Here is a 23,083-nt window from a genome sequence, read left to right on the forward strand (position 1 = left end):
ACGAAGAGGCCCGTGTTCGCCATCCCCGTCCCGCAGCACGTCCTGCTTGCGTCCATATCCATGCAGATTGTCAACAGTGTGGTCGGGCTTTTCATCACGAATGGGTTTTGGCAGCCGAGGCTGGTGGCGTGGAATTGGAAGAGCGGGCAGATGCTGTTTGTGAGTTGTCAAGCGCCATAGTTCTTCGTTCTGCCACATCCACTATGCATCTGCTCCTTTCATTCACACATGCGTGCTCACCCATCCCCAGGACATGCATGCCGATCAGATCCCCCACAACGCCGCTGGCTTCGCCTTCCTCTCCGACACGGCACTCGCCATCTCCTTCACTGCGAACGACGGGGGGTTCAACCTGTACACCTTTGATCCAGGGGACGGGGAGGTGGAGGACCCGACTGCCGAATCTGCCAGTGGAGCTGGCCCTTCCAATGGTCACGGATCCTCTGCGTCTACTTCAGCCAGCTCTCCTCGCGACCACTGGGCGCCCACGCCCGGGCGGGTCCTCTGGAGTCGGCCCAAGCGCTTTTCTTCGAACTCTTGCGCCTCTCGCACTCAGCACCCCTCACCTCCACGCCACTCGGCCTCGGGTGCGATGCTCCCGCAACCACCGACTCTGTGGGCAACGCTACGCTTGCCCGAGCTGCGGCCGGGGGCGCATCCGACGCACATTCTAATGCATGCGGATCCGTTTGTGAAGGGAGAGGCAGGGGAGGGGATGATTCCCCCCTCGCCGCCATTTTCATCCTCGCCTTCGTCCGCCTCGGCTACTGCCCCGTCGTCGACCTCGTCTACTACCCTGTCGTCGACTTCGTTGTCCTCGACCACGTCCTTTGACCCCTCTACCTCCAAACCTACGCCTCAATCCCCCTCCGCCACTCTCCACGCCTCCTCCGCCTCCCGCCTCCACGTCATTACCATTGGCTACGAGTCTGCGGACGCGGAGGTGCGGCAGTTCAACCTCTTCGTGCATAACGCGACCTTTCTGCGCTTTTTGGAGGAGGGAAAGAAGAGATGGCGGGCGGAGAGGGATAGGTCGCGGGAGAGGAGGGAAAGGGAGGAGAGGAACAGTAAGCAAGCGGAGATGGACAGGTGGAGGGAGAGGAGGATGCCAGTCAGTTGGCGGGCGAGCTTGATGAAGGGGGCAAAGGGGAAGGAGAGGGAGGTGATAGGTGATATGAGGTGGGATCCGAGGGAGATGGAGTGGAAGAAGGTGGAGGTCAGTGACGGCCTGTCGCGGTGCCGTGGCACTGAGTGCACGCGGGACATCAACACCAACCCCTCTGGTCCTTCTGTGGATAAGCGCGACAGTCCCCATCCGGAACGGCGCGGTGGTGCCTCGCAAGGCGCTGGCCGTATTGATTTCCACTGGCCGCTCGACGACGATTTCGACATAATTTTCGATGACCTTGCGCCAGAAGAATCCGTCCATTCAGACGACGGTGCTGGAGAGGGCGGCGTCAATGGTCTGAGGATCGGGCGTGACGCTCCTGGTCAAGATGGCCTTGATGGCTTGCAGGAAATACGCGATCTAATTGCCCATGAGGATCGCGGTGGAGACGAGGGCGATGGTCCCAGCCGGGACGACGTCTACGAATGTAGTAGAGACTTGCTCGATGCAGCTGCGCACGCCATGCGCTCTCTCCGTCAAGACGTCGACGATCTTTTGCGAGGCGAGGCCGATGGTATCGGGCAAGGCGAGGATGCCGAAGTCGCACAACAGGGATTCGGCGCTCCTAGCCAAGGCGCATACGAGGAGCCATGGTTAGACGAGCGCGACAACCGGTCAGACGATAGCACTGAACAGAGCAAGCACGACGCGCCGCTGTATGCCTGTTTCACATGGGACCAGTGGGCTCCGGAGCGAACGAGACTGATGGAGGAGATTATCCCGAGCGTGTTGTTGAGGTGAGTGAGGAGACGATCTAAGGAGGGCAGTCGTCTGCGGCGGTGTACTGACATCCAACAGATACGTGCACGGCGGGCGTGCGGTGTACCCTCAGCGAATCACCAGACCCGAAGGCGAGGAACGTAAATGTCTGAACGTGCTCGACTTCAACGAACGAATTAAGCCCGAGCGCCGGGGTCTGCCTCATCACCAGGACGTCTGGTTCGGGAGGGCGCGCAGTGCGCAAGCGAGCGTCAACTCGTACACCGACGCAGGCGCATACGAGGAGCTCAAGCGGTGGTACGCGTACGGCCGGGTGGACATTCCACAACTAGCTCCGGGCGAGATGGCGACGTACGTGTGCACACGGGCGAACGTGGTTGACGAGCCCGCGTTGTTCGCGAAGACGCTGAAGACCTCGCTGCCATATCGGCGGTCGGTACGCGCGGTGGAGGAGGAGTTTCATGCGCTGGAGCTGGATCAGCATCGGATTATCGGGTTCAGGGTGAGTGGGTTCGCGAGATGAAGGGGTTGTGAAAGCCTGGGGCCTAACGACGTTTGCAGAGGGACGTTGGCGATTTGACTGTGTTCGCGTTTTAGCGAGACCATCGCAAGTCAAGATATCCGAGTTGATGCAATATACAGCATTCCTACTCATGATGCCACGGTGCGGTCTGCCTTATCCGACTGAACCTACTCGACAAAGGGAGGTGGACCTTACCTGCTGAACTATTGACGGTGCCATCCAAAGTGGATGGACATTCGCAGGTGTTCGACGTCTTGGAGGATATGCCATTTCAACCTCGATGTTGATGGCATTACCACGACAGGTACCGGTGTTCAAACCCTGAAGATGGTCGGAAAGGAAGAGGCGGCTGTCGAAGTAGAAGACACATGGCGGTCACGTGTATTGCTGGGGCTGATTCGGCGCAGTTGACTGCAGAGAGGGCTGTGGACAGTCTCGCGACGCCAATATCGATGTGAGTGCTGCTATACACAGGAATATTTGTCTGCTGAACTCTCAACAGCTGGACGTCTGTTTTGAACTGACAATCCGCCTCGGAAGACATCGTGCGCCCGTGGCCATGAGCACGTGATCGCTCGGCGCTATCAATGCCCTTTCTGGGTATACAATGGGACGTTGAGGCTTCGGCATCGGCCCGGCAAGGTATAAAGGCGCGAATCCTGACCGCCACTCGCTCTCTTTGCACCATCGACCTTCGGCATCGTCATCTCTTACGAGCACTTGCACACCGCACCTCCTCGACCTTAACCAACTTTGCTCCACCATAATGAACCCTATCTTCAAGGAAGAGCGTCTAGCGGCTCACAAAACCGACAAAGCGCACGCAGAGCCAGGCGGAGCGGCGGATTCTGCTGCTTCAGACACGGACAATAGTGCCGCTCTGTGCGTTTGTCCTCTTCTGTGTCACCTACACGCACTGACATACCTCTGCAGAATTGCCCAAGAATTGAGGAACGAGACGATGTATGAGTTTGTGCTCTTGGCTCAGCCACTTTCCAGAGGCTGACGAACGACCAGTGATCGCATAGCGAGGGCGCTCAAGGACAAGGGGCTGGCCATTGGAGCAGAGGAGGATCAGGAGATCGTCGGAAGCGCGCCCTCTGCTGCAACCGCAGCCTCCCTCGAGCGCGACGTTGCAGCCGCCGACGCCGCTGCGTCACTTCTCGCGCTCGCCAGCAGCTCTCCCACCGTAGTGTCCCATGCCACGCCCGCCCGCTTCTACACCTACAGCGCGGACGAGGCGCATCTTCCTCCGAGATTTCGGAAGATCACGACGTCCACGCGACGCTCGCAGCGCGAGCGCAAGAAGGCTGTCATCGGACACGTCGCACCCACGCTGAACGCGAAGAAGAGCAGCAAGCCCAAGGCGAAGAAGGCCGTCGCGCTGGAGGACGAGGCTTCCAACGGCATTCCTCCTGGCACAATCATCAGTCTATCCTGCGGCAAGCGTACCGTCAGGACCGTGACGCAGGATGCTGACGACAAGGCGATCGAGGCTTCAGACGACATGGGGCCTGAGTCTGAGGACGAGCTCGAGCACGCTGTCAAACCGGGCAAGGCTGCAAAGGGGAAGGCTGCGACCGCTGCGAAGTCTAAGGCCGCCAAGGGACCGATGCTCAAGGCCGCCGCCACTGCGAAGCCCAAGGCTCAGGCTGCTTCAAAGCCCAAGAGGCTCGAGGACATTGTCGCTCCCAAGGTCGTCCCCGCCGCGAAGCCGAAGGCCCGCAGCAGCGCCAAGCGTGCGCGCGACGAGGTTGACGACGACGACGTCCCTCAGGAGGACGCGAGGCCGGCGAAGGCTCGCAAGACCGCGACTAAGGCCCGCCGCTGAGGGCCCTGCCCCTCTCCGCACGGATCGCGGGCGCGGTCTCAGGCGTACGGTGAAGGTCGTCCCCTATAAGACGATGTTTTAGGGATCGTTCTCTGCTTCATGCCTTGCGACGTCGGTGCATACGCGGTCCTTCGCATCACTGCTCGTATACCCCTCAAGCATCTCCTCGTCCTCGCTGTCTGCGCTCTCGCCCTCACACTCACGATTACTACCCTGCACGTCACCTCCCTCATACCCTGCATATCCCCATACCTCGCATAGTCCTGTCGCCGCACACACACATCCTCCTCCTCCCCACCGCACGCACGTACGTATCTTTCTCATCTTATCCTGTATTTATATGTCCCCTACGTACCACTACGCAGTCTCTATATTCCTCTCCTCGACTTATATCTGGGCAGAGTTGCATTCTAGGCTGCGGACTTTCAGTGCGCTACATGTTGTCTGTAATTTATTGCTTGTTGAACCAAACGTATCGTAAAGATCTTTGATAAAGTATTCTGAAAGCTTAATAACGGTGATAAAACTCGCTCAAGGCAGCCTGAACATCGCAATCCCCGCCCGATCCCCATCCACCTCCTTCACCACCCGCTTGCTCTGCCCGCTCCGCACCGCCGATTCTAGCAACAGCTCCACCGCGCGATCCAGCCTCTGCCGCCCACCCTTCCCCTTCTTCCCATTCTCGTCCGTCTCTCTGTCCCAGTCTACGCACAAATTGAGGAATTCCGCCAGCGAGCGAGTATGCGTCGCCAGTTCCTCTATACCCTCCTCCGTGCTCAGATTGATCTTCCACAGTTTTGAAAGCGTCCGCCCCGCCGCGAACCACGCGACCAGGGGACTGCCGTCGCGGACGGGGAGGACGAGCGCGGGGCAGCCGTCGGGGAGCTGGTAGTGGAGGATGGACTGGCCGGGGCGCGCGGAGGAGGTCCAGCCGAGGCGGTAGGGCTTGAGGCCGAGGACGGTGACGAGCATGCGGCGGTGCGTGGGCGAGGGCGATTCGTGGGGGCAGAGGGAGAGGATTTTGCTGGATTCGGTGAGAAGGGCTGGGTAGGGTGTTAGAAATGGTGTCGTTGTGTAGCTGATGTTGGAATGGGTAGGAGGAGGGAAGGGAGGGCAGGAAGGGAGTGAGGTGAAGGAAATGGAAGGGAAGAAAAGGTTCTCACTTTGCGCGACTTGGTAATCACCGTTGAGGAAGGGGCCGTGCGCGAAGATGACGTCGGGCGTGACCTTCCGTGGGATGAGGGGCGTGCGGCCACTGGCGTATAGGTAGGGGCAGAACCAGCCTGGAGATACTGAGTAGATGCCGCTTTGCGCGTACGTGCTGAGACAGTTACCCATCGTCGTGTCGAAATAATCCCTCGTCTTGTCGACGATATTGGTTCCCGACGTCGTATCTGACGCATGATAAAACCCAAGCAGCGCCTCCTTCCTTGTACTGCGGTAGCGCAGCGTGATCTTCAGCGTCTTCAAGTTCTCCGTCTTCAGCGTGCGGTCTTTCTCGTCGCCTAGCTTTTCAATTGGCTCCTCTGCAAAGTTAATTTGCTCAGCACTGTCCGCGGAAAGACGAAGAACTCGCTAGAGCAGCATAGTCTCTGCGAGAATCAGGGCAGAAATTAAGTCGAAGTACTCACTGATCAGCGCCTGGTCAGCGACCCCAGCCACCGCATCTTTGCCCACTTGGGTTACGAGCTCGGCGATGATACCGTCTCCGAGGAGATCACCGCCGACCTCGCTCGCGAACGGCGTGATGAGGGTAGCTGTGCCGCCCGTCGCAAAGTTGACGGTCTCGATAGCCATATCTCTAAAGCGCACGCTAGGGTACACGACGGGGCTTGAGTCTCCCCATGGGCTAACATGGTGCGAGTCAGTGTCTACTCAATGATGGATGATGCGCCACGGTTTTAGAGGTGCGCCACGATTTAGGGATACGCCAAGTGCAGATAACGACTTTGTCAACGAATGGACTCACCCGAGGCAGACTACAGCCATGGCCGAGTTTTTCGTCGTCTGCGCCATTGACGATAGCAGGCGTGCTGTCAGGGACTGACCCAATATGAAGCGTTATTGTCGCATTCGCGCGAGGGTCGGGCGCCCGTCAAGACTGAGTACCGAAAGCTCACCTCCGTAATCATCCTGATGAACCAAGAAGATTTCTCTTCCTTTTCCAATTCGGTAAAGTGCGAGTCGTCAACGGGACGCAGTTCGGACTTCTTGGTCTTTCCGAGGAGAGGCATGATGAATGTTGCGAGATCGTTCTGATATGAGTGGACTAGCTTCGCGCTGTGTTATATCCCTTTTCTGCTGAATGGCGGTGACCTCGCGCCCCACCCAACCTGATGTCATGCAGTACGACAACTGCGCCTGGCGTGAGATTGTGCTCCTCCAGTGTATATTCCTTCACATGGTCGCGCTGGGAATTATCAAGAGCACTCCGAAAACATGACGATGGTTGGATTCGAGGAGAATGCACGTGGTGAGTTGAAAAAGCATGTGACTGGAGGGGTAACGCCACAAACAAGATGCGTGGCGTGGGAAACTCGCGTTCTTTGTTCTCCTCCTCGACGCGGTCCTTGTTCTCGACGCGACGGGCTGAAGTCATCGCTTGTTCTCTACCACGATGTCGAACACAATAGCTTTGTAAGAAGTTCTAGCGAGAAATAACGACCTGTATGCGACCATCCAAATTCCAGGTACCCGCTGTCCAACTTCACCTTCAGCACGAAAGAGGCGCAGCCCGAAGAGGATCCGTCCGTCTCCGCACGTCTGCAGCGGCTGCAGAACAACTATGAAGACTTTGGCATGCGCAGGACAGTCGAGGGGGTCCTTGTCGTCCACGATCACGGTCATCCCCATATCCTGATGCTCCAGATCGCAAATGCGTTCTTCAAGCTGTGCGTCCTCGCCTCGTTGCGCTGTCAGGGTCGCTAATTCTGCCCTCGACAGCCCCGGAGACTACCTGAAACCCGGGGAGGATGAAGTCGACGGGCTCAAGCGGCGCCTGGATGAGCGCCTCGCTCCACCGAACGCCTCAAGTGTGTCCATTTGCTGCCCTGAGAGAGCCTCTGCTGACAGGTTCGCCAGGTCAGTTCAATCAGGCGCATGGCGCGGAGAATGATTGGGAGATCGGGGACTGCCTCGCGCAGTGGTGGAGGCCCAATTTCGAGACCTTCATGGTGCGCTTGTTCGACAAGCATGTGCAGACCAGAGCCGCTGACCTGCGCATGACCCTCCAGTACCCCTTCGTCCCCGCACACATCACCAAACCTAAAGAGTGCAAGAAACTGTTCCTGGTCCAGATGCCCGAGAAGAGTACGCTGCGGCTATCCTCCTCGTTATCCTTCATGTCCATGCTCATGTCCTCGCAGAGGTCCTCGCCGTCCCAAAGAATATGAAGCTACTCGCCATTCCCCTGTTCGAGCTTTACGACAATGCTGCCAGGTGAGAAGGATGGACGGTGGGACGAACGTTCCAGTCTCTTCTTTACTGACATCTTCATCTCAGATACGGTCCGCAATTGTCTGCTATCCCGCACTTGCTGTCTAGGTGGGCGCTATCTTACGTCCGTCGCTTGCGCTAACTCAAATGACCTCACGCAGGTACAACTTCATCTACCAATGAGGTGGGTATGACCGGACAATCCCATGCGTCGTTTTCGATCCCATACGTCAAATATTGCTCTCTCGCTCACCAATGACCAAGGACAAGGATTTCCTGCACCTGTATTAGAAAGATGTTTTTGTTGTGCGTTGCCGATATCCTCGCTGTATCTTCTTATACTGCCATACTCCTTCATGAACTTGAGCAAATTGTGCGAACGTTCAGCAACACCCCGAACTCCCGTATTACATTTTCAGAACTAGCAGCCCTGTAAGTCCGTCGTGCATCATGAAGTTATGACCATCGGTCGATTGTTACTCCTCGGACCCGCATCTCCTGCTATTAGACGGAGCCGCATCGCCCATGTACGGGCTTCCACATCCATTCGCTAGCCCTGCTTAGGCTTGGGGTACATTTTAGGTGCAGTGCTCACTTTGATCTACCTTCCGTAGTGCTGATTTTGAGGTGATAGATACGCAGTCACCGGACGTGCTCGAAGCTACGTCTCGGACGCCCGTGAAGCTAAGTTGGGTCTGCAGCAAGTCTGCAGAGCGCATCATCATGCCTATGTTGATGACGGCTCAGCATGGCTATGTTCATTACGGTCCAGCACGGCCTTGCACGTCGCCCAGCACGCCCTTGCATGTCGTCTGCAAGAGGTTGGCGCTGGCGAATCCCTTTGGTAGCTCCGTGCGTTTGGACGTCGGGTCACTTTACCCTGCACCCGTGTGTCCTGAGTGGAAGGTTTACGACTCTAGACAGATGGCAAGATCGGGAGCGCGTTAGCGTCTGCCTAACGGGCCTCGTGGATCGTGCATGAACGTGAATGAACGCGGAAAATCAGGCGACTTACGGCAGGTGCCGCGTCAGTGGCGCGGCGGTGGTGGTCGTGGTCGGGTCGTGACGTCCCAACCTGGCTGGTGTAGCCCCTCAGCTTGGCTGGTACTTGCTTTCGCATGCGTATGCTCACTCCCGCATTCGCGCGCGCACGTATGACTTACTTTCCAGGCACCCTTGAAATCGAAGCCCGGGACTCAAGCAATCGGAGCCTGGTGCCATAGAACGGCCTTCTCGGGGTGCGCTGCCCTCGCTTGCCGTATCGTACGCTGCCCTCGCTCAGTGTAACTTACACTGCCGCTGTATGCATTCGACCACGAACATGCCTCGACCGACCGGTCCTCTTACTTCGGTGCCCTCGCTCGACATATCGTACGGGCTAAACTCAGTCGGACGGCGGACAATGCAATAATTTATCAGCGTCAGAAGGATGCGTGTCGTCAAGGCCTGCGGATGAACTGGCATGGACGTGCGATAAATTGGTGGGGGCGCAAATGTGATGGCTCTCGTCAATCTTGTCATGAACGCTCGCCTCAATTCGTCTATGAATGCCCTCCTCCAAGCAATGATGAACGCCCTGGTCAATCAAGCTACGAAGGCTCTCGTCAATCACCAGGGTACATGTCTGTCCACTGTCTGCGAAATGAAGATCGCAGGGCCTGCCACCTCGATTCGTTCCCCCACAGCCCGGGCAGCGTCTCATGCGCGTCACTACATCAGCGGGTAAGTAAGTGGCGCTCGGGTCCTCGATCGCAGCGGCAGTGCCTTGGGTATCTGGCAGGCCTTGGGGTGTGGCAAGATGGGGGATATTAAGCAGGTCCTTGGGTATATAAGGAGGGCGGGGGAGCCTTCTTTCTCCAGCTTACAGTCGCAACTCATCTCTTGCACTACAAGCCCTCTTCTCTACTTTTCCACCGCTCCTCGTACTCAGCAGCCATGCGTTTCTTCGCCACCCTCGTCCTCGCTCTCCCTGCGCTCGCCATGGCCACAGCCGTGCCCCGCGACGTCAATGGCGGTACTCCGCCCAAGTCGTGCAGCTCCGGCCCTGTCTATTGCTGCAACAAGACCGAGGATGTACGTCTGCTTCTTCATTGTGTCGCTGCCATGCTCACTGACGATCTTCTGCAGTCTAAGCACCTCGACAAGGGGACCACGGCGCTTTTGGGTCTCCTCAACATCAAGGTTGGGGATCTCAAAAATCTGGTGTATGTGCCTTCCTCCATCGTCTTCATAATGCACGCATTGAATATCTCACAGTGGCCTCAACTGTTCGCCCATCTCCGTCATCGGGGTTGGCGGTAACAGCTGCTCGGCGCAGACGGTGTGCTGCACGAACACCTACCAGGTCCGTGATGCGGTTTATTCGACGCATCTATGACTCATCCCTATCCTGCAGCATGGCCTGGTCAACGTCGGCTGCACTCCCATCAACATCGGCCTTTGAGGATGCGGATGTCTGCCTGGCACTTCAATAGTGCCCAAGTCCATGTTCAGTTGCTCTCCCTTATGTGCTCGCTTGAAATAACATGTTGCTCCTTCTTATTGTATGCTCGTATGAGCAAGTTTTCTTGAATATACTATGCCTATTTGTGACTCCTCCCTATGTTGCGAACTGAATACCTTCACGACCATTGCTGTAACCTGTGAATCCAGCAGCGGCAATCGCCGACGAAGCCGACATCAATTCCGCGCTGGGTTCGGGGGTCGACTTGTCGGCAACGATGGCTCTTTCTCTTGCTATCATCACCCCCCTTCCCGCCCTAACCAACCTTAGTAAAACTCCTCTCTACAGTCACCGATGTCTTTACTCGTGCTATCCGCTGCCGACGTAGAGAGGGCGACGGCATCGATGTCGCCCAACGAGCTGCAGATCCTTATGGCCAGCGTCTTCCGCACCCTCTCGCGCGGGGACAGATGGCTCTCGTCGACGCCGCACCGGACGTCTATCTCGATGTCTCAGCACACGGCATTATTCATGCCTGCGCGGATCGCTACTGATGCGCTCACGGGGACGACGGTCAAGGTCGTTTCCGTTCCGTCCTCGCCAGGTGATACCCGTGGGCTGCCGGGTTCGACGCTAGTGCTGGACGAAGATACTGGCGCTGTGAAGGCTATCGTGAATTCGAGGAGTCTAACTGCGCTGCGTAACGCTGCTGGTAAGTATATCCCTTAACAGTACTCTTGTTGGCGCGAGTTCAACGAATCGCTGAATCCTCATAGGGTCTCTCCTATCATCGCGCATTGTGGGTATCGACGAACCTACCGCAATTACTACCTTTGGCTCCGGGAAGCAGATTGAGGCGCATCTACACCTCTTCCTGCGCGCTTACCCATCGGTTTCCCGCTGCAGCATCGTAAACAGGAGCGCGAACGAGCGGTTGACGAAGCTGGCGGACGCGCTGCGGACAGCGTTCCCGCATGTCACTGTCGAAACATTCAGCACATCTGCTCCGGCGCAGGCAGGCGAGAGAGTCGAAGCAGCGGTTCGCTCCGCTGACATCGTCATCTGCGCGACATCCTCGACCGCGCCACTCTGCCCCTCCTCGTGGGTGCAGCCCGGGGCGCACGTCGTGCTCATCGGGAGCTATAAGCCGCACATGAAGGAGGTGGACAGCGAGCTCGTGCATCGGGCGCTGGCGGGCGCGCTCATCGTGGACTCGCGCGACGCGTGCGCGCAGGAAGCGGGGGAGCTGCTGGAAGCGAAGGTCGACATGGCGGCTGTTCATGAGATTGGGGAACTGGTTGAGGTGGACGGGGAGGGTAATCTGAAGACGACGCTACCTAAATTGCAAACGAAGGAGCAGGAAGGCGGTGTGACGATGTTCAAGTCGGTCGGCGTCGGTCTACAGGATGTGGCAATTGCATGCGCTGCAGTCGACAAGGCGCGCGCTATGGGACTAGGTACCACGGTGGAAGGGTACGATAGTTAGGCCATCGTTTGCCGATATGCTCTGAAGATCTCCTCTGCGTGTCTCTCTACCTCTCGAGATGGCTCGCGGCTTCCCTTGCGATTTGCGTGTTTCTCATATCACACCAGCTTTCCAGGATTTTGTGCCATTTTCGATAGATACAGGAGATAAAGATACAGTATGTACGAGCACTGCGAAGGAGAGTCCGATCCGCGACGAGGGCACATAGGTGCGCTCGACGATGTACGCAAGTGGGACGTGAGAAGAGTAGGCGCTGTGACGAAGGTAGACTGGAGCGGCACGAGGTGGTCTTGTGCGGGGAGCAGGCGTTGTGGCTGTTCTGAGGTGTGTAAAGCTCGCAAGACGCACAGGTGTCGCGCGGTATGTACGTGTTGCGAACCAGGTAGGAATACTTGAGGAACGTAGGTATCGCATGCCTGCTCCGGCACACCGATTGCTTCAGACCTTATAGCTGACGGCCTTCGTGCGCCTGAGGTTGTGCCCGGCCTGCGCGCGCACCGCGGGGGCGGCGGGTGGCGAGACCCTGGCTGCAGCCGCAATTCTGCGCTGCGCGACGGGCGCGGCGTCCTCGTCGTCGTCGTCGCGCTTGCGCTTTCCGGCGGCGGCGCGGCTCGGGGCCCTGGGTGCAGCAGTGGGCTTCGACGCAGCAGGAGCCTTCGTGGCCTTGGGAGCAGGAGCGGCCTTCGCCTTGGTAGCACCAGCAGCCTTGCTGGTGGCAGCAGTAGCCCGCGCCTTGGACGCCGCAGTAGACTGTATGAGCCTGGACGTGGCAGCCGCGCCCCTTGTGGCGCGCGGGGCAGCAGCGGGCTCCTTGCCCTTCGCTTGCATGCCCCTGGGCTTAGGCGCCTGCTTCGGCGCGGGCTCAGCAGCCTTCTTAGGGGCTGCCTTGACGAGTCGGGGTGCAGCCGCCCTCGTGGCACGAGGAGCCGGTGCCTTCGTCTCCTTGGGCGTCGCCGCCTTCGTAGCCTTCGTAGTTGCTGCTTTCGTAGCACGGGGCGCAGCTGCCTTCGGCGCCTTGGGTGCCACCTTCGCGGGCTTCGCAGCAGGCTTCTTCGCGTGACGGCCGGCAGGCTTCGGCGCGGGCTCCTCGTCCTCGCTCTCCGTCAGCTCGGACAGCGAGGAGAGCTCGTCGGTCTCTGACTCGGTGAGCTCGGATAGCTCAGAGTCGGACGCAGGTTCCGGCTCAGCCCGAGTCTTGCCCTTGCCCTTGTCCTTGCCACCGGTGCCCTTGCCTTTGCCACCAGTGGCAAGCCTCGTGTCGCAGCGAGGAGCGGCATCATCGGCATCATCAGTGCCACGCGTGGCGGGGACCTCCTCCATCTCCACCTCCGTAGACGCGGCAGCGGCAGGGACGACCTCCTCCTCGACATCAACCTCCACGCACATCGACTTGTGTTTTTTGTTCTTCGGCTCGAAGGAGAGCGTGAAGGGGAAGTCGATGGGCATCTCGACGCCGTCGCGGTCGATGTGGAAGGCGTACGGGAGGGCGGGGTCGATGACCGGCATCGCGGACACGGGCACGTAGCGTTGGGAGACGTCCTGGATGTTGAAGCTCTTGTGGACCATGGCAGGCCAAAGTGGAAATTTTTCTTCGTTCGCCTTTGGCTGCGGTTCAACTTCGCCGGGCTGGAGCGGGAAGAGCTCTTGGATGGTGAAGGCGCCGTCCCTAGGAGGGTATCAGTACACGAGAGGGGTGAGGATAGTGTGTAGAAGAGCGCACCTCAGCGACTGGATGATGTGCTTCGAGAGATCGTCCCTGCAAAATCTCGTCAGCGAGGACGCCACACAAGAACGCGTAAGCTGCGCACATAGCTTCGGGCACTTCATCTGCTCCAGCATCAGTCTGACCAGGCATATTCTCCACGGCGCTGCATAGCAGGCGAGCCTCCGGAAAGTTGGCGGATTTGTCTGAGTTGACGAAGTGGTTCGCGCCTTCGACCGCGGTCTTGAGGGCCTTGAGGAACGCGTCCTGGAATGGCTGCTCTGATTTGTTGTTACCGGCCTCGCTGGTGTTGAGAGGCGTGTCGATGTCGGCGGCTGCATCGACGGCAGGGGCAAAGGCGTTCGCGTTGGCGGCGAGGGCGGCGGTGCCATTAATGGCCGACGCGTTACCCTGGGCGATGGAGTTGGCGTTGTTGGAGGAAGACATGACTCAGAAGTCGAGTATGGTCAGGGTTAGAGGAGGGATATGTGGCTGGAAGGAGCTCGAGGGCAGTATGCGCTCGTGGGGTGACAATGGTCAAGAAGAAAACGCGAACAAGGGCAGACGCGTTGGTTTTGTCGTCGGCCGGCCCGGCGCCGGTTGCTGCGCCAGCCCATTGTCCGCATTTGGAAGGCGGTAGCACCGGAGTTCGAAACAATCATGTTGAACAAGAGATGATAGGGATCGCGCTGGCCAAAGCTCTCCGTGGTTCATCTTGTTGTCTAGCGCGAACATCTGGGCACGAACGGTGAGCTCGAGCTAGGCCATGAGGCCCAAGTGACTCACCATACTCGAAATTTTTGCAGGTCTGTGCGCCGGTGTTCAACCCATCGATGGTCGGCGAATTCCTAGCACCGCCACTCATCTTACCTCCTTCCGATCCGTCACTCGGCTTATCACAATGATCTGCATGCCGAAGAGCAATTCAACGTGCAAGAGAAAGAAAACCTTGACGTCGACCACCTAGAAGTTTGCTCCACCAGGAACCGTTTCGACGTGCTGGGGCTTCTGAAGAAAGACATCGAACCAGAGGGCTGTAGGTTTCTCGCCAAGGGCACGAATGTCCACGAAACAGCGTATACGCAGTGCGCCAACGAGAACTTGTGCGCATTCTCGCTGAAGCGGCACATATCTGTCAAGGACTGTCAGTCTCGTCGCAAAACGCCACTCAAGCAAGTATCGACTATAACGGTGTTCTCCCGCACTTTCGGGTCAAGGGAAGCCTTCCCACCTCTCCGTCTCGCGCAGCTCGAACCGAGCGCATGTATGCGCCACGCCTTGGGGAAGAACATACCTCGCATGTCCTTCGCTCTGAGCATGACCTTACATGCCGGCGTTCGCAGATTGCCACATTTCGTTCTCTCGTTGCTGCCAATGCGTCCAAACCTATGATGGCATCGTGCGTTGTGTCTTCGACGGCCGTATGCACGCGGGCTCCTGCGGACTTGCAACATCTTCCTGCGACTCCATGGAGGGATTATGTCTGGTCGTCGTCCGTTCGCGCGCCCAAAGGCGACTAAATGGCTCTCGACTGTGTACCGTTCGGATGGGCGCTAAGGTACGTATATGCGTATTCGTCCTGTGATTCGATGCTCATCTGGCCTGACAGGTGGGGGGGGTAGGGCGGGGAGGTGGAGATGTTGCACGATTGCGGTTTTGCTGCACCGGGGATGCGATATTCAGGCTCTGCGAAATCGAGCGCGTCGTGGGTGAGCCTTCGACGGCTAGGATTCCCTGTGCAATGCCACGGAGGATGAGTGGGATGATTCACACAGCGGGCTGAGAAGGGTACGGGTGAGGCTGGAACAGGCGACGCGCTCGTCCGCCTACACGATCCGATGGTGCGACGAAGTCGAGCGCGTCTGTACGTCGGGTTGAGGATGTGCAAGCTCGAATCATTCACGGTCTCGAAAGATACTGAGTCCGGTCGAACAGGTTCGCCCGTCGGATTGGGGATGGTTGAGTGGTTGCCGCCTTAGCGTTCGGCGGTGACGCCTCCATCTCCCTGTCTCTGCGACGCCCCCATCAGCGCCAACACTCATGAGCGGTGTTCAAGACGCACCTCCAGACCCAAATGCCCTATGCTCTCGTGCTGTGGGTCCCTCTAAGCAAACGCCTTTGTTGTGCCGATTATGGAATGTGATGGCATATGCGCGCGAGACGTTGTGTGGCCGCGAGTCGTCTCTATCACTGTCAGAAGGTCGCTCTCATGGGATTTCGAGGCGCTTGAGCAGGAGGCTTTGGGCGTGGCGGGCTTGGGGAGCCTGGAGGGATGGGGCGATGCGGGAGAAGTAGACCACAGGCGCCACCGTGGAAGCTCGCCCGTGCGGTAGTGGGGCGCTCAAGGCCTAAGAATTTGGCCAACAAATTGGTGGAGATTTCAAAGTAAACGTAGAGCTCATTGTCGCGCTGTACGGGGAGCTGCGGGGGGCGACGACGGCGACACGTCGATCCTTAAAGTTTACGGCTTCGGCATGTGCCGTGTTTGCTCTCCGCATAATCACCTTCGCTGTAATCACAACAATACCCTGGTCATAAAAGGTCATAAACATGGTCATACACGTGATCATGAACCGGTCACAAACAACTCTAACATAGGCGTGCGGCAGGACCGCAGGGTGCTCGCTAGGAAACCTACTCCGTAGGTCGAGCAATGTGCAGCGGCAAATGCCGAAAGAACGTGCTGTGAATGTGACGTCATCGTATGCGCTGCCCGAAGGCCAGGCGTAACCTAGCGCGAAGGTGCACGAGCGATGTTGCATGAGAGCTATTCAACCTATGTCGCTCAAATTCGGGAAGAGGGTGGTGATGGGTGGGAAGAAGGTGCTCGGCTTTCAAGCGAAGCGAAAGACCGAGATTCGAACGCGAAACGGCGGTTTTGGGGGTCGAATACAGAAAGTCGAGTGCTCGGGACGAAACTTCGCAGGATGGTAGCCAGCGTAGAGCAGACCCAAATCCATATTTTGACCATAGCGAAATTCGAAGAAATGCGCGGACAGCAGAGCGAAAACAGCGATGACGAGGCGAAACTACCGTTTGGCCCGTGAACGGGCCCCTCCTTGACTCACGTGATAGCACATTGCTCGCTCCGCCTCTCCCCTCCCTCGCAAGCTCGGGGGGTCCCCTAAGGCGTTCGCGAGCAAAAAATCGGATCCCAGGCTTATGTGGGGTCTCACTGTTCTCTCCTTGTGCAGAGGTGCGATGCATATAATGAACAGCTACATGGATAATGATACAAGTACATAACTGAGCAGCATGGCGAGCCATGAAGTCCGTTGGATGCGTATAACTTAGGTCGTAAAGGTCGTGAGCGTGGGCGCGGATGGACCCCGTGAGTACTGGCGTCTTCTATGAGGCATCCTCGCGTCCGTCTATCTGCACGACAGAACGCAAGAAGCTCACGGCGTCCCCCATGCTCGGCCGTTCGAAGACATTCGGACTCCAACACCTGTTAAGAAAGTCCCAGAATCCCGGCTCGTCCTTGAGGCCGATACAAAGTTTCGCTCCTCTACGATGAACATCAGCATAACTTGACAAGAAGGCGCAAGTCAGGGTACGCACTGCGAGGGCCTGATCCCGCGATACACGTCCACCGCTACCGAGACTTCGTTCTGGCGCAGCGGGTATGGCAGGGCGCCGGTCACGATCTGGGGAAGGCATCGTCTGTGAGTTGCGACTGACGGACGACGCATGAGACCTGACCTCCAAGCACACCGAGGCGAACGCGTACACATCTGACCACGTCGTCAGCTCGAAAGAGCTGGTGTTGTCATCGGCCATCGCGAAGATGAGCTCGGGTGCCATCCACCTCGTCGAACCTCCGCAGGATGACGAGCCCTGCCGCGACCGAGCGCACTCGGCGACTTCGTCCAGGACTTTGGACAAGCCGAAGTCGGTGAGGATGGGTTTGCCCTCTGAGTCGATGAGGATGTTACCCTGGATGGGAGCTGTTAGGACCAGATCGACATGAGCAGAAGTACGCTAGCGTACGCTCTTCAGGTCTCCGTGGATCTGCGAAGCGCGTCAGCATCGTGAAATAGTCGTGCCTGGCGTTAGCAACTCACGATGGCAGGCGTGAAGTTATGCAGGTAGTCTACGCCAGAGGCGATCTCAGTGAGCTGGTCGTGACGGTAAGCGTTTCCATCACGAAGTAAGCATTGCAGAGCCTATTGACAATCGCGGGCCTATCTTGCTTCCGATTCGCTCGCAGAAAGCTCTGCACGGTGCCGTTGTCGCACCAAGGAGAGACCATTCCAAGCGTTGTCGATGTCTGGTAGATTCCGAGGAACTGCGCGACATTGCGGTGGCAAAGACGATGCCAGGCGGCAACCTCGCTGGACAGGCGCTGGGGTATATTCTAAGCAAGGTACGGTCGCCAGGAGAACTCTGGCACTTACGCGCAGCAGCTTCTCCCGGACATTGTTGGCCATGATCTGACGCAGAAGCTTGAGGGCAACCTGTACAGCGTCAGCGAGGCTACACATCTATGCGAGCCCGCAAAAGCAAACAACATACAAACCGCGGCCGATGCTCTACCGGGTCCTCCCACATCGCCTTCCAGACGTCCGAGAACGAGCCATGCGCGACGGGCGAGCTCCCCATCCTCGATATCTGCTCCGTCAAATCCGTCACCACAATCGCGTCCCGGATTACCAGCGTCTTCGTCACCGTCTGCTGAAGGTACTTCTGCCGGCAGCGCTGCTTCAACCGACTGTAGTCCTGGTGCGCCGGCGAGCGCCGGAACTCGTCGTACGAGGAGACGGAGAGCGCGATGGAGCGGAAGGACGCGAAGAAGAGGCGGCGCGGGGCGGAGTGCAGGACGAAGGCGTTACGGAGGTGGACGTCGATTTGGGCCTCGGGGAAGATTTGGATGTAGTTGAGGGTGGGGAGGGGGTTGGGGGAGGTGGGGGCGGAGAGGTCGTCGTCGCAGAGGATGTAGATGGCGAGTTTGGGGGTGATGGGGAGGAAGAGGTTGTAGGTATTGCTGGGAGCGCTTTGAGTAATCTATGCAATAGATGTCGGACTCGGCTTACGGTAAGGCATCGAAAGATTCGTCCATGAAGCCTGATGGACGTCAGAAGGCGCATTTGGTTGGCACTTCCAAACGAACCTATGGGATTCTCGGAGAGTATGTACTCATGATCTCCACCCTGAGCCTTGCCTACGCTCAAGTCACTGTTCGCAAACCTCCAGCACAGGTTGTGTAGTTCTTGCAGGTAAACATTCTCTCCGGGACTGCGTCCGCGTTCCATGCACAGATTCCCGACGCGATGTCGCGAACTGAGCTTCAAGAACGTGCCGATGGCCTCCAAGGTGGAGAGCAGAGATGAGGATTCCGAGTTTTTCGATGCATCTTGAGCCTCATCCGCCTCAGCGCGAGTGTCTGCAACAAGACGCTGGTAGACCGGGCCATTGCGGAAGTGCAGGAATGCAATGTACTTGCGTAGGTCGTCCGCCTGCCGCGAGTCCATGGGGATGGAGTACGCGCCAAGCTTCCAGTATCTCTTGTGCGTCCCCTCGTCTACTAGGATGGAGATGGCGGTCTCTGCCTTGATCTCAAGCTGAGATAACTGGTCTTGCAGAAGATGCAGACGGGCTACTGTGCGTCTGTCGTGTGACGGGTGGTGCAGGTCGGCGAAGGCATCAGACCGGAAGTGAGGGGATACCGGAGACTCGTTGATCTCGGCGAACTCATTCTCGAACGTGTCGTAGACGTTGAGATGCCCTTGAACAGGAGGTTTGCTGGTCTCTGCATCGTATGATTTACTACGATGAACGATTCAAATCATCTGCAACATAGGACAGACAGTGACGTACGTTGCGCGAAGCCAGAAGTCCCATAGGAACGGGGGAAAGTACGCAGCGACCTGCATGAGAAAGATGGAGGGAAGTGTCTGCTGAGTCTCGTCTCCAGACTGCTACGTTGGGCTGTGGCGACTGCTGTTCTAGGTTCAGGGGGAGGAAGCAGGGGAATAGAGCGAAGACGACAGGGAAGAAGAAGGTGATGAGTTGGGATAAGAGTCGCGTGCGATGCAAACGGGCACCGCCTTGGGCGCTCACGAACGCCATTCAATCCATCTTGCTCCAATCACTCGTGGTATTCCACCTTGTTACTCCAAGCCTGAAGAAGTGGTGCTGAGCAGTGTCCGGTCCGCTTTGGTGGACGCGAGCATAACGATTCTGGGTGGACGACGCGCTGGTCGCGGTAAGGGACAAGCTTGAGGAGGTCGAATAATTGATTGGAAATGTCTTGATTTCAGGAACACCGTTCGGGCCGAACGCCGAGGTTATTTCCCCACATTCTGGTTTTTCTTGTTTTTTGAGAATACGGTTCGATGTTCGAATGGACGAGGAGACGCTTCGGTACCCTACATATCTTGATACGATGTCAGCACGTTCGTCTGCCTAGTGAGGATGGGGTCTGGATGGGGTATGAGTAAGAGCTGCGAACGCTTCCCCACTATGCTTATTCAAATACCAATATGCCACCCCGGCCGCCTGACTCCCCGACATTCGTTCTTGTCCTCAACTGTCATGGCGTCCGTGTCCCCACCCCAAGAGAATACACCAGAGTCCCCTGCAGGCGAGTCCCCCGCGACGAACAACAGCAACGAAACGAGGAGCGCGGAGTCGAAGGAGGCGCAAGCGGAGAAGAGGGTAAGACTCGCATGTCACCGCTGCCGCGCGAAGCGGGCGCGATGCTCAGGGGATCGCCCAATATGCCGCGCCTGCGAGAAGGCGAACGAGGAATGCACCTGGCCGTCGGGCCGCAAGCGCAAACGCACGCGCAGAGAGATGGAGGCGGACGAGCGCAGGGAGCGCGAGTCGGCCGCTTCGGCGGCAATGGCTGAGCATGGGATGTTCGCGCCCCCAAAGCCGATGCACGAGCAAAACAACCTTTGGGTGCGTGAGGGACTCAGGGATGTGCTTCTCGCGCTAATCGTGTGCACTGTATAGAACTTGCCCCAAACGGCACCACCCCAGCTGCATAGCGGAGGGGGGCCGTCACCAGTCAACCACGACCATGCATGGCAGTTCCCCGCACCCTTACCCCAGTCGTCCTACATCTGGCCCCCATCGCATGGCCAACATCGCCAAGGCTCCGATCATGCTTCCCCTAACACTTTGAATGGCCCCTTCAACGACACCCCCTCCCCCGATCAGCATCGGACAGAGCAGCTGGTGCGCGCATTGGAGTCACAATTTGCCTTCATCGATGGAGATCCATCGAGGAACGAAGAACTCGAACTGTACTACTACCGCATCGTAAGCAATCCTGCGTCTCCCCCCTCACACATTGCTGACCTGAACAGTCTGGATCGACGGCTATACAGTGCGTGTCCGTGACTGCTGGTCATATACATCGACGCTGACCGCCTCACAGCCCAGGAATCAACCGAATATCCCTCAAATTGCAACCACGAACAAATAATCCTCAGGACTCCAGTACAGCGGCCGCACCCGTCACCGACACGCAATCCATACCATACACCCCTCCCCCACCACAGGAGATCTTTGATCCCAATGGACTACCTTTGCCACATATCCACATCCCTCTGCTTGACACCTACTTCCGGACAATGGGTCGACATTTCCCTAGCATCGACCGCAAGCGCATGGAGGAGCGCTTGGAGACGGGGACCATGTCGGCGTTTATGCTGAACTGTAGGCGCTCGTCATTACCCACGTCGTAGCAGGACTAATCAATCGACCAGGCATATGCGCCATAGCCGCCCGATTCCACACTCAAAACGGCGAATCGCCTACCAAGGCGTGTGCACCATTCATCACCAAAGCGCAAGAGCTTCTTATCCCGTTACTGCATCTGCCGACAAGCGACACAGTTACTGGTCTCCTGCTACTAGCGTGGGCGAACTACGGACAGGTAAGTCGACTGTAAGTTATTGAGAGACAGCTTACACACGCGTGTGTACAGAACTCCGAAAGTGGGCTATGGGTGGGTCCGTCTTCGATTCTCTGCCGCAATGATCATGCTCAAGGGGTTTTCAGCAATATACGGGCATGGCAATACGCATGGCGCTCGATCTGGGGCTTCATGAGGTGCGTGCATATGAAGCGCCGACGCTCCCCTAAGGGCTGACATCGTTCAGACGCACGAGCTCTTTGAATCGACAGCACACATCAAGCGGACGAGATTGCTGTTTTGGAACCTCTTCATCACGGTGAGCACGCTCGTCCTTCTTTCCTAGTCGCTCGCGCTTATGCATCACTCGCAGGATCGCATCGTCTCCTTCTCCACTGGCCGCCCCGTCTCCATCTCCGAGGAAATTATCGAAATTCCGCTTCCCTCCGACGAAGACATGCACCCCGACTCCGCGCGCACGACCGATCCCGCAGCTTACCAAGAGCCCGTGCAGCCCAGTCCATTTCCCTACCTCGTTCGACTGATGGTCCTTTGCGGACGCATCGCGAATGCGTTGAACGGGAAGCGAGGGCGGTCGAGGACGCTTGTTGGTCCGACGGTGAATCCGGGGTTGCTGGGTGATCTGCAGGGCCAGCTGGTGCAGTTCTACGAGGAGTTGCCGGCGGGGCTGAAGTGGAGCGTCGAGGCGTTCCAGCATCAGGAGGCGAGGGGGCATGGGGTATGTGTCTGCATTGGCTTCGTCTGCACCTCGCGCGACTGACGCTTTCATCTTTCAGGGCGTCTTCCTTACGCTTCACCTATGGGCCAATGCCGTACTCGCCCTCGTCTACCATCCCGAGCTGCTTTCGAACACCTCGGGCGTGGAGACGCCCATGTCCTCCAACATGGACAAGTCTGTCAAGCTTGCGCTCGGGTGCTCGCGGACAATAAGCGAGTGCTTGGTCTTTGCGGATTTGTTCGCGTCGCAAAGCTACCTAGCGAGCCCGATGGCGGTGCAGCCGATATATGTCGCTTGGTGAGTGGATGGTGCACCAAAGCAGTTGGAGGCCCTTACGTTGCGCGCAGCCTAGCGTTCATGTATGACATCAAGCTCGGCATGTTGGGGATGGAGGCGGAGCAGCAGGGGAACGACCAACAAGGTCATGGCAGCGGCGGACCGCGGCGGAAGGTCGACCTCCTCTTGACATCGCTGGCGCGGCAGAACCTGTCCTCGATGTATCGCGCGCTTCAGCGGATGGAGCACTACTGGGCAGGCATCTCGTTCGTGTTGAGCGTGTTGAACCAAAAGGCGAAGGGTGGGTTACTATCTGTGTTGTTCGGGATGTTGTTACTGACGCGCGCGGTCAGGCATCATCGAGTTCAACGCGCCATCGGGAACGGAGAAGAAGACGTTCATCTCGTTGCCAGATACGGGGCTGCTTAGGCGCTTCACCGGGAAGGACCTGCCGTATAACGCGGCCCCGCCGACGGAGACGTCATTGAGGGACTCGATGGCAAAGGAGCAGAGTGAGAGAGGTGCGTCTACACAGCTGCGACCCACCGTCAATAATATACTGATAGTGCCACTGTCAGACACCTATTCCTTGGACGACATTTTCAGCTCGTACTCCGTCGGTGGCATGTTCGTTCAGCCAGCTGACTCGTTCGACCTCGAGAGCTTGCTGTCGTCGTCGAAGGGTGGCGGTCTCGCCTAGGGCCGACGAAAGGCGTGATCATATGCGTGAGCGACAGTAGTCGCTTCGCTTTTTCTTGGAGAACCCCATAAGTGTAGGGTCGCTGTTAATGTGGGCACTTCTTGGCTTACTATCGCTATCCGTGTACTGAGTATTTGCTAGTGTACGATGTTGTACTAATACTTCTGCCCTCGTAATGCTTTGCTGTTATTGGCTT

General features: G+C 57.7%; 12 protein-coding genes across 12 annotated transcripts; 8 read left to right on the forward strand and 4 right to left on the reverse strand.

Annotated features, from left to right (window-relative positions):
• Positions 1–1,630: 1,630 nt before the first annotated feature.
• On the forward strand, positions 1,631–2,485 carry SCHCODRAFT_02668879 (uncharacterized protein; the record flags this gene model as incomplete). Its single annotated transcript, XM_003031252.2, has 3 exons — positions 1,631–1,905; positions 1,967–2,390; positions 2,450–2,485. The coding sequence occupies 3 exons, from the start codon at positions 1,631–1,633 to the stop codon at positions 2,483–2,485; spliced, it is 735 nt and encodes a 244-aa protein (XP_003031298.1).
• Positions 2,486–3,177: 692 nt separating this feature from the next.
• SCHCODRAFT_01354708 (uncharacterized protein) lies at positions 3,178–4,669 on the forward strand (the record flags this gene model as incomplete). The annotated part of the gene is made up of 3 exons (XM_003031251.2): positions 3,178–3,293; positions 3,345–3,380; positions 3,429–4,669. 3 exons carry the CDS (start codon positions 3,178–3,180, stop codon positions 4,240–4,242), a joined length of 966 nt encoding a protein of 321 aa, XP_003031297.1. The 3' UTR covers positions 4,243–4,669.
• On the forward strand, positions 4,211–4,589 carry SCHCODRAFT_02629407 (uncharacterized protein). The gene has a single exon (XM_050345530.1). The coding sequence runs from the start codon at positions 4,342–4,344 to the stop codon at positions 4,501–4,503; it is 162 nt and encodes a 53-aa protein (XP_050199695.1). The 5' UTR covers positions 4,211–4,341; the 3' UTR covers positions 4,504–4,589.
• SCHCODRAFT_02322189 (uncharacterized protein) lies at positions 4,670–6,292 on the reverse strand. Its single transcript, XM_050342371.1, has 5 exons — positions 6,212–6,292; positions 5,874–6,091; positions 5,577–5,768; positions 5,406–5,525; positions 4,670–5,285 (listed from the first exon to the last, which is right to left on the reverse strand). The coding sequence occupies exons 1-5, from the start codon at positions 6,256–6,258 to the stop codon at positions 4,774–4,776; spliced, it is 1,089 nt and encodes a 362-aa protein (XP_050199696.1). The 5' UTR covers positions 6,259–6,292; the 3' UTR covers positions 4,670–4,773.
• Positions 6,212–6,683, reverse strand: SCHCODRAFT_02629412 (uncharacterized protein). Its single transcript, XM_050345531.1, has one exon. It carries the CDS (start codon positions 6,474–6,476, stop codon positions 6,279–6,281), a length of 198 nt encoding a protein of 65 aa, XP_050199697.1. The 5' UTR covers positions 6,477–6,683; the 3' UTR covers positions 6,212–6,278.
• A 113-nt stretch (positions 6,684–6,796) lies between these two features.
• SCHCODRAFT_02629417 (cleavage and polyadenylation specificity factor, 25 kDa subunit) lies at positions 6,797–8,160 on the forward strand. Its single transcript, XM_003031250.2, has 8 exons — positions 6,797–6,879; positions 6,933–7,133; positions 7,186–7,274; positions 7,324–7,415; positions 7,476–7,551; positions 7,608–7,680; positions 7,744–7,785; positions 7,839–8,160. Exons 1-8 carry the CDS (start codon positions 6,860–6,862, stop codon positions 7,858–7,860), a joined length of 615 nt encoding a protein of 204 aa, XP_003031296.1. The 5' UTR covers positions 6,797–6,859; the 3' UTR covers positions 7,861–8,160.
• A 1,375-nt stretch (positions 8,161–9,535) lies between these two features.
• On the forward strand, positions 9,536–10,276 carry Hyd7 (fungal hydrophobin). The gene is made up of 4 exons (XM_003031249.3): positions 9,536–9,750; positions 9,805–9,881; positions 9,934–10,021; positions 10,073–10,276. Exons 1-4 carry the CDS (start codon positions 9,613–9,615, stop codon positions 10,118–10,120), a joined length of 351 nt encoding a protein of 116 aa, XP_003031295.1. The 5' UTR covers positions 9,536–9,612; the 3' UTR covers positions 10,121–10,276.
• Positions 10,277–10,474: 198 nt separating this feature from the next.
• Positions 10,475–11,606, forward strand: SCHCODRAFT_02506343 (NAD(P)-binding protein; the record flags this gene model as incomplete). The annotated part of the gene is made up of 2 exons (XM_003031248.1): positions 10,475–10,832; positions 10,897–11,606. 2 exons carry the CDS (start codon positions 10,475–10,477, stop codon positions 11,604–11,606), a joined length of 1,068 nt encoding a protein of 355 aa, XP_003031294.1.
• A 417-nt stretch (positions 11,607–12,023) lies between these two features.
• SCHCODRAFT_02322286 (uncharacterized protein) lies at positions 12,024–13,954 on the reverse strand. Its single transcript, XM_003030859.3, has 3 exons — positions 13,415–13,954; positions 13,327–13,362; positions 12,024–13,272 (listed from the first exon to the last, which is right to left on the reverse strand). The coding sequence occupies exons 1-3, from the start codon at positions 13,753–13,755 to the stop codon at positions 12,045–12,047; spliced, it is 1,605 nt and encodes a 534-aa protein (XP_003030905.1). The 5' UTR covers positions 13,756–13,954; the 3' UTR covers positions 12,024–12,044.
• Positions 13,955–16,062: 2,108 nt separating this feature from the next.
• SCHCODRAFT_02629429 (uncharacterized protein) lies at positions 16,063–16,258 on the forward strand. The gene has a single exon (XM_050345532.1). It carries the CDS (start codon positions 16,087–16,089, stop codon positions 16,240–16,242), a length of 156 nt encoding a protein of 51 aa, XP_050199698.1. The 5' UTR covers positions 16,063–16,086; the 3' UTR covers positions 16,243–16,258.
• A 398-nt stretch (positions 16,259–16,656) lies between these two features.
• SCHCODRAFT_02702315 (kinase-like protein) lies at positions 16,657–19,181 on the reverse strand (the record flags this gene model as incomplete). The annotated part of the gene is made up of 11 exons (XM_003030858.2): positions 16,657–16,816; positions 16,870–16,955; positions 17,011–17,244; positions 17,299–17,319; positions 17,373–17,426; positions 17,483–17,653; positions 17,706–17,765; positions 17,824–18,292; positions 18,342–18,372; positions 18,419–19,074; positions 19,126–19,181. The coding sequence occupies 11 exons, from the start codon at positions 19,179–19,181 to the stop codon at positions 16,657–16,659; spliced, it is 1,998 nt and encodes a 665-aa protein (XP_003030904.2).
• A 661-nt stretch (positions 19,182–19,842) lies between these two features.
• SCHCODRAFT_02702316 (uncharacterized protein) lies at positions 19,843–22,887 on the forward strand (the record flags this gene model as incomplete). The annotated part of the gene is made up of 13 exons (XM_003031247.2): positions 19,843–20,211; positions 20,266–20,574; positions 20,622–20,641; positions 20,693–20,973; positions 21,024–21,193; positions 21,245–21,265; positions 21,319–21,369; positions 21,420–21,491; positions 21,546–21,911; positions 21,970–22,208; positions 22,259–22,488; positions 22,541–22,708; positions 22,766–22,887. 13 exons carry the CDS (start codon positions 19,843–19,845, stop codon positions 22,885–22,887), a joined length of 2,418 nt encoding a protein of 805 aa, XP_003031293.1.
• Positions 22,888–23,083: the final 196 nt, after the last annotated feature.

This window comes from Schizophyllum commune (genome assembly GCF_000143185.2).
Source record: "Schizophyllum commune H4-8 unplaced genomic scaffold SCHCOscaffold_7, whole genome shotgun sequence".
Lineage (NCBI taxonomy): Eukaryota > Fungi > Basidiomycota > Agaricomycetes > Agaricales > Schizophyllaceae > Schizophyllum > Schizophyllum commune.

Bases quoted from the DNA above. Each gene is read 5' to 3' on its own strand.
- SCHCODRAFT_02322189 (XM_050342371.1), bottom strand. From the start codon at position 6,258: ATGGCGCAGACGACGAAAAACTCGGCCATGGCTGTAGTCTGCCTCGG. The intron at 5,769-5,873 runs GTGAGTACTTCG...TTAACTTTGCAG, and splicing joins CGCTGACCAGGCGCTGATCA to AGGAGCCAATTGAAAAGCTA. The intron at 5,526-5,576 runs GTAACTGTCTCA...CAGTATCTCCAG, and splicing joins TTATTTCGACACGACGATGG to GCTGGTTCTGCCCCTACCTA.
- SCHCODRAFT_02629412 (XM_050345531.1), bottom strand. From the start codon at position 6,476: ATGCCTCTCCTCGGAAAGACCAAGAAGTCCGAACTGCGTCCCGTTGAC.
- SCHCODRAFT_02629429 (XM_050345532.1), top strand. From the start codon at position 16,087: ATGTCGCTCAAATTCGGGAAGAGGGTGGTGATGGGTGGGAAGAAGGTG.
- SCHCODRAFT_02629407 (XM_050345530.1), top strand. From the start codon at position 4,342: ATGCCTTGCGACGTCGGTGCATACGCGGTCCTTCGCATCACTGCTCGT.
- SCHCODRAFT_02629417 (XM_003031250.2), top strand. From the start codon at position 6,860: ATGTCGAACACAATAGCTTT. The intron at 6,880-6,932 runs GTAAGAAGTTCT...TCCAAATTCCAG, and splicing joins ATGTCGAACACAATAGCTTT to GTACCCGCTGTCCAACTTCA. The intron at 7,681-7,743 runs GTGAGAAGGATG...TCTTCATCTCAG, and splicing joins CTTTACGACAATGCTGCCAG to ATACGGTCCGCAATTGTCTG.
- Hyd7 (XM_003031249.3), top strand. From the start codon at position 9,613: ATGCGTTTCTTCGCCACCCTCGTCCTCGCTCTCCCTGCGCTCGCCATG. The intron at 9,751-9,804 runs GTACGTCTGCTT...GATCTTCTGCAG, and splicing joins GCTGCAACAAGACCGAGGAT to TCTAAGCACCTCGACAAGGG. The intron at 9,882-9,933 runs GTATGTGCCTTC...AATATCTCACAG, and splicing joins GGGGATCTCAAAAATCTGGT to TGGCCTCAACTGTTCGCCCA.
- SCHCODRAFT_02322286 (XM_003030859.3), bottom strand. From the start codon at position 13,755: ATGTCTTCCTCCAACAACGCCAACTCCATCGCCCAGGGTAACGCGTCG. The intron at 13,363-13,414 runs GTGCGCAGCTTA...GAGATTTTGCAG, and splicing joins GATGAAGTGCCCGAAGCTAT to GGACGATCTCTCGAAGCACA. The intron at 13,273-13,326 runs GTGCGCTCTTCT...ATACCCTCCTAG, and splicing joins CACATCATCCAGTCGCTGAG to GGACGGCGCCTTCACCATCC.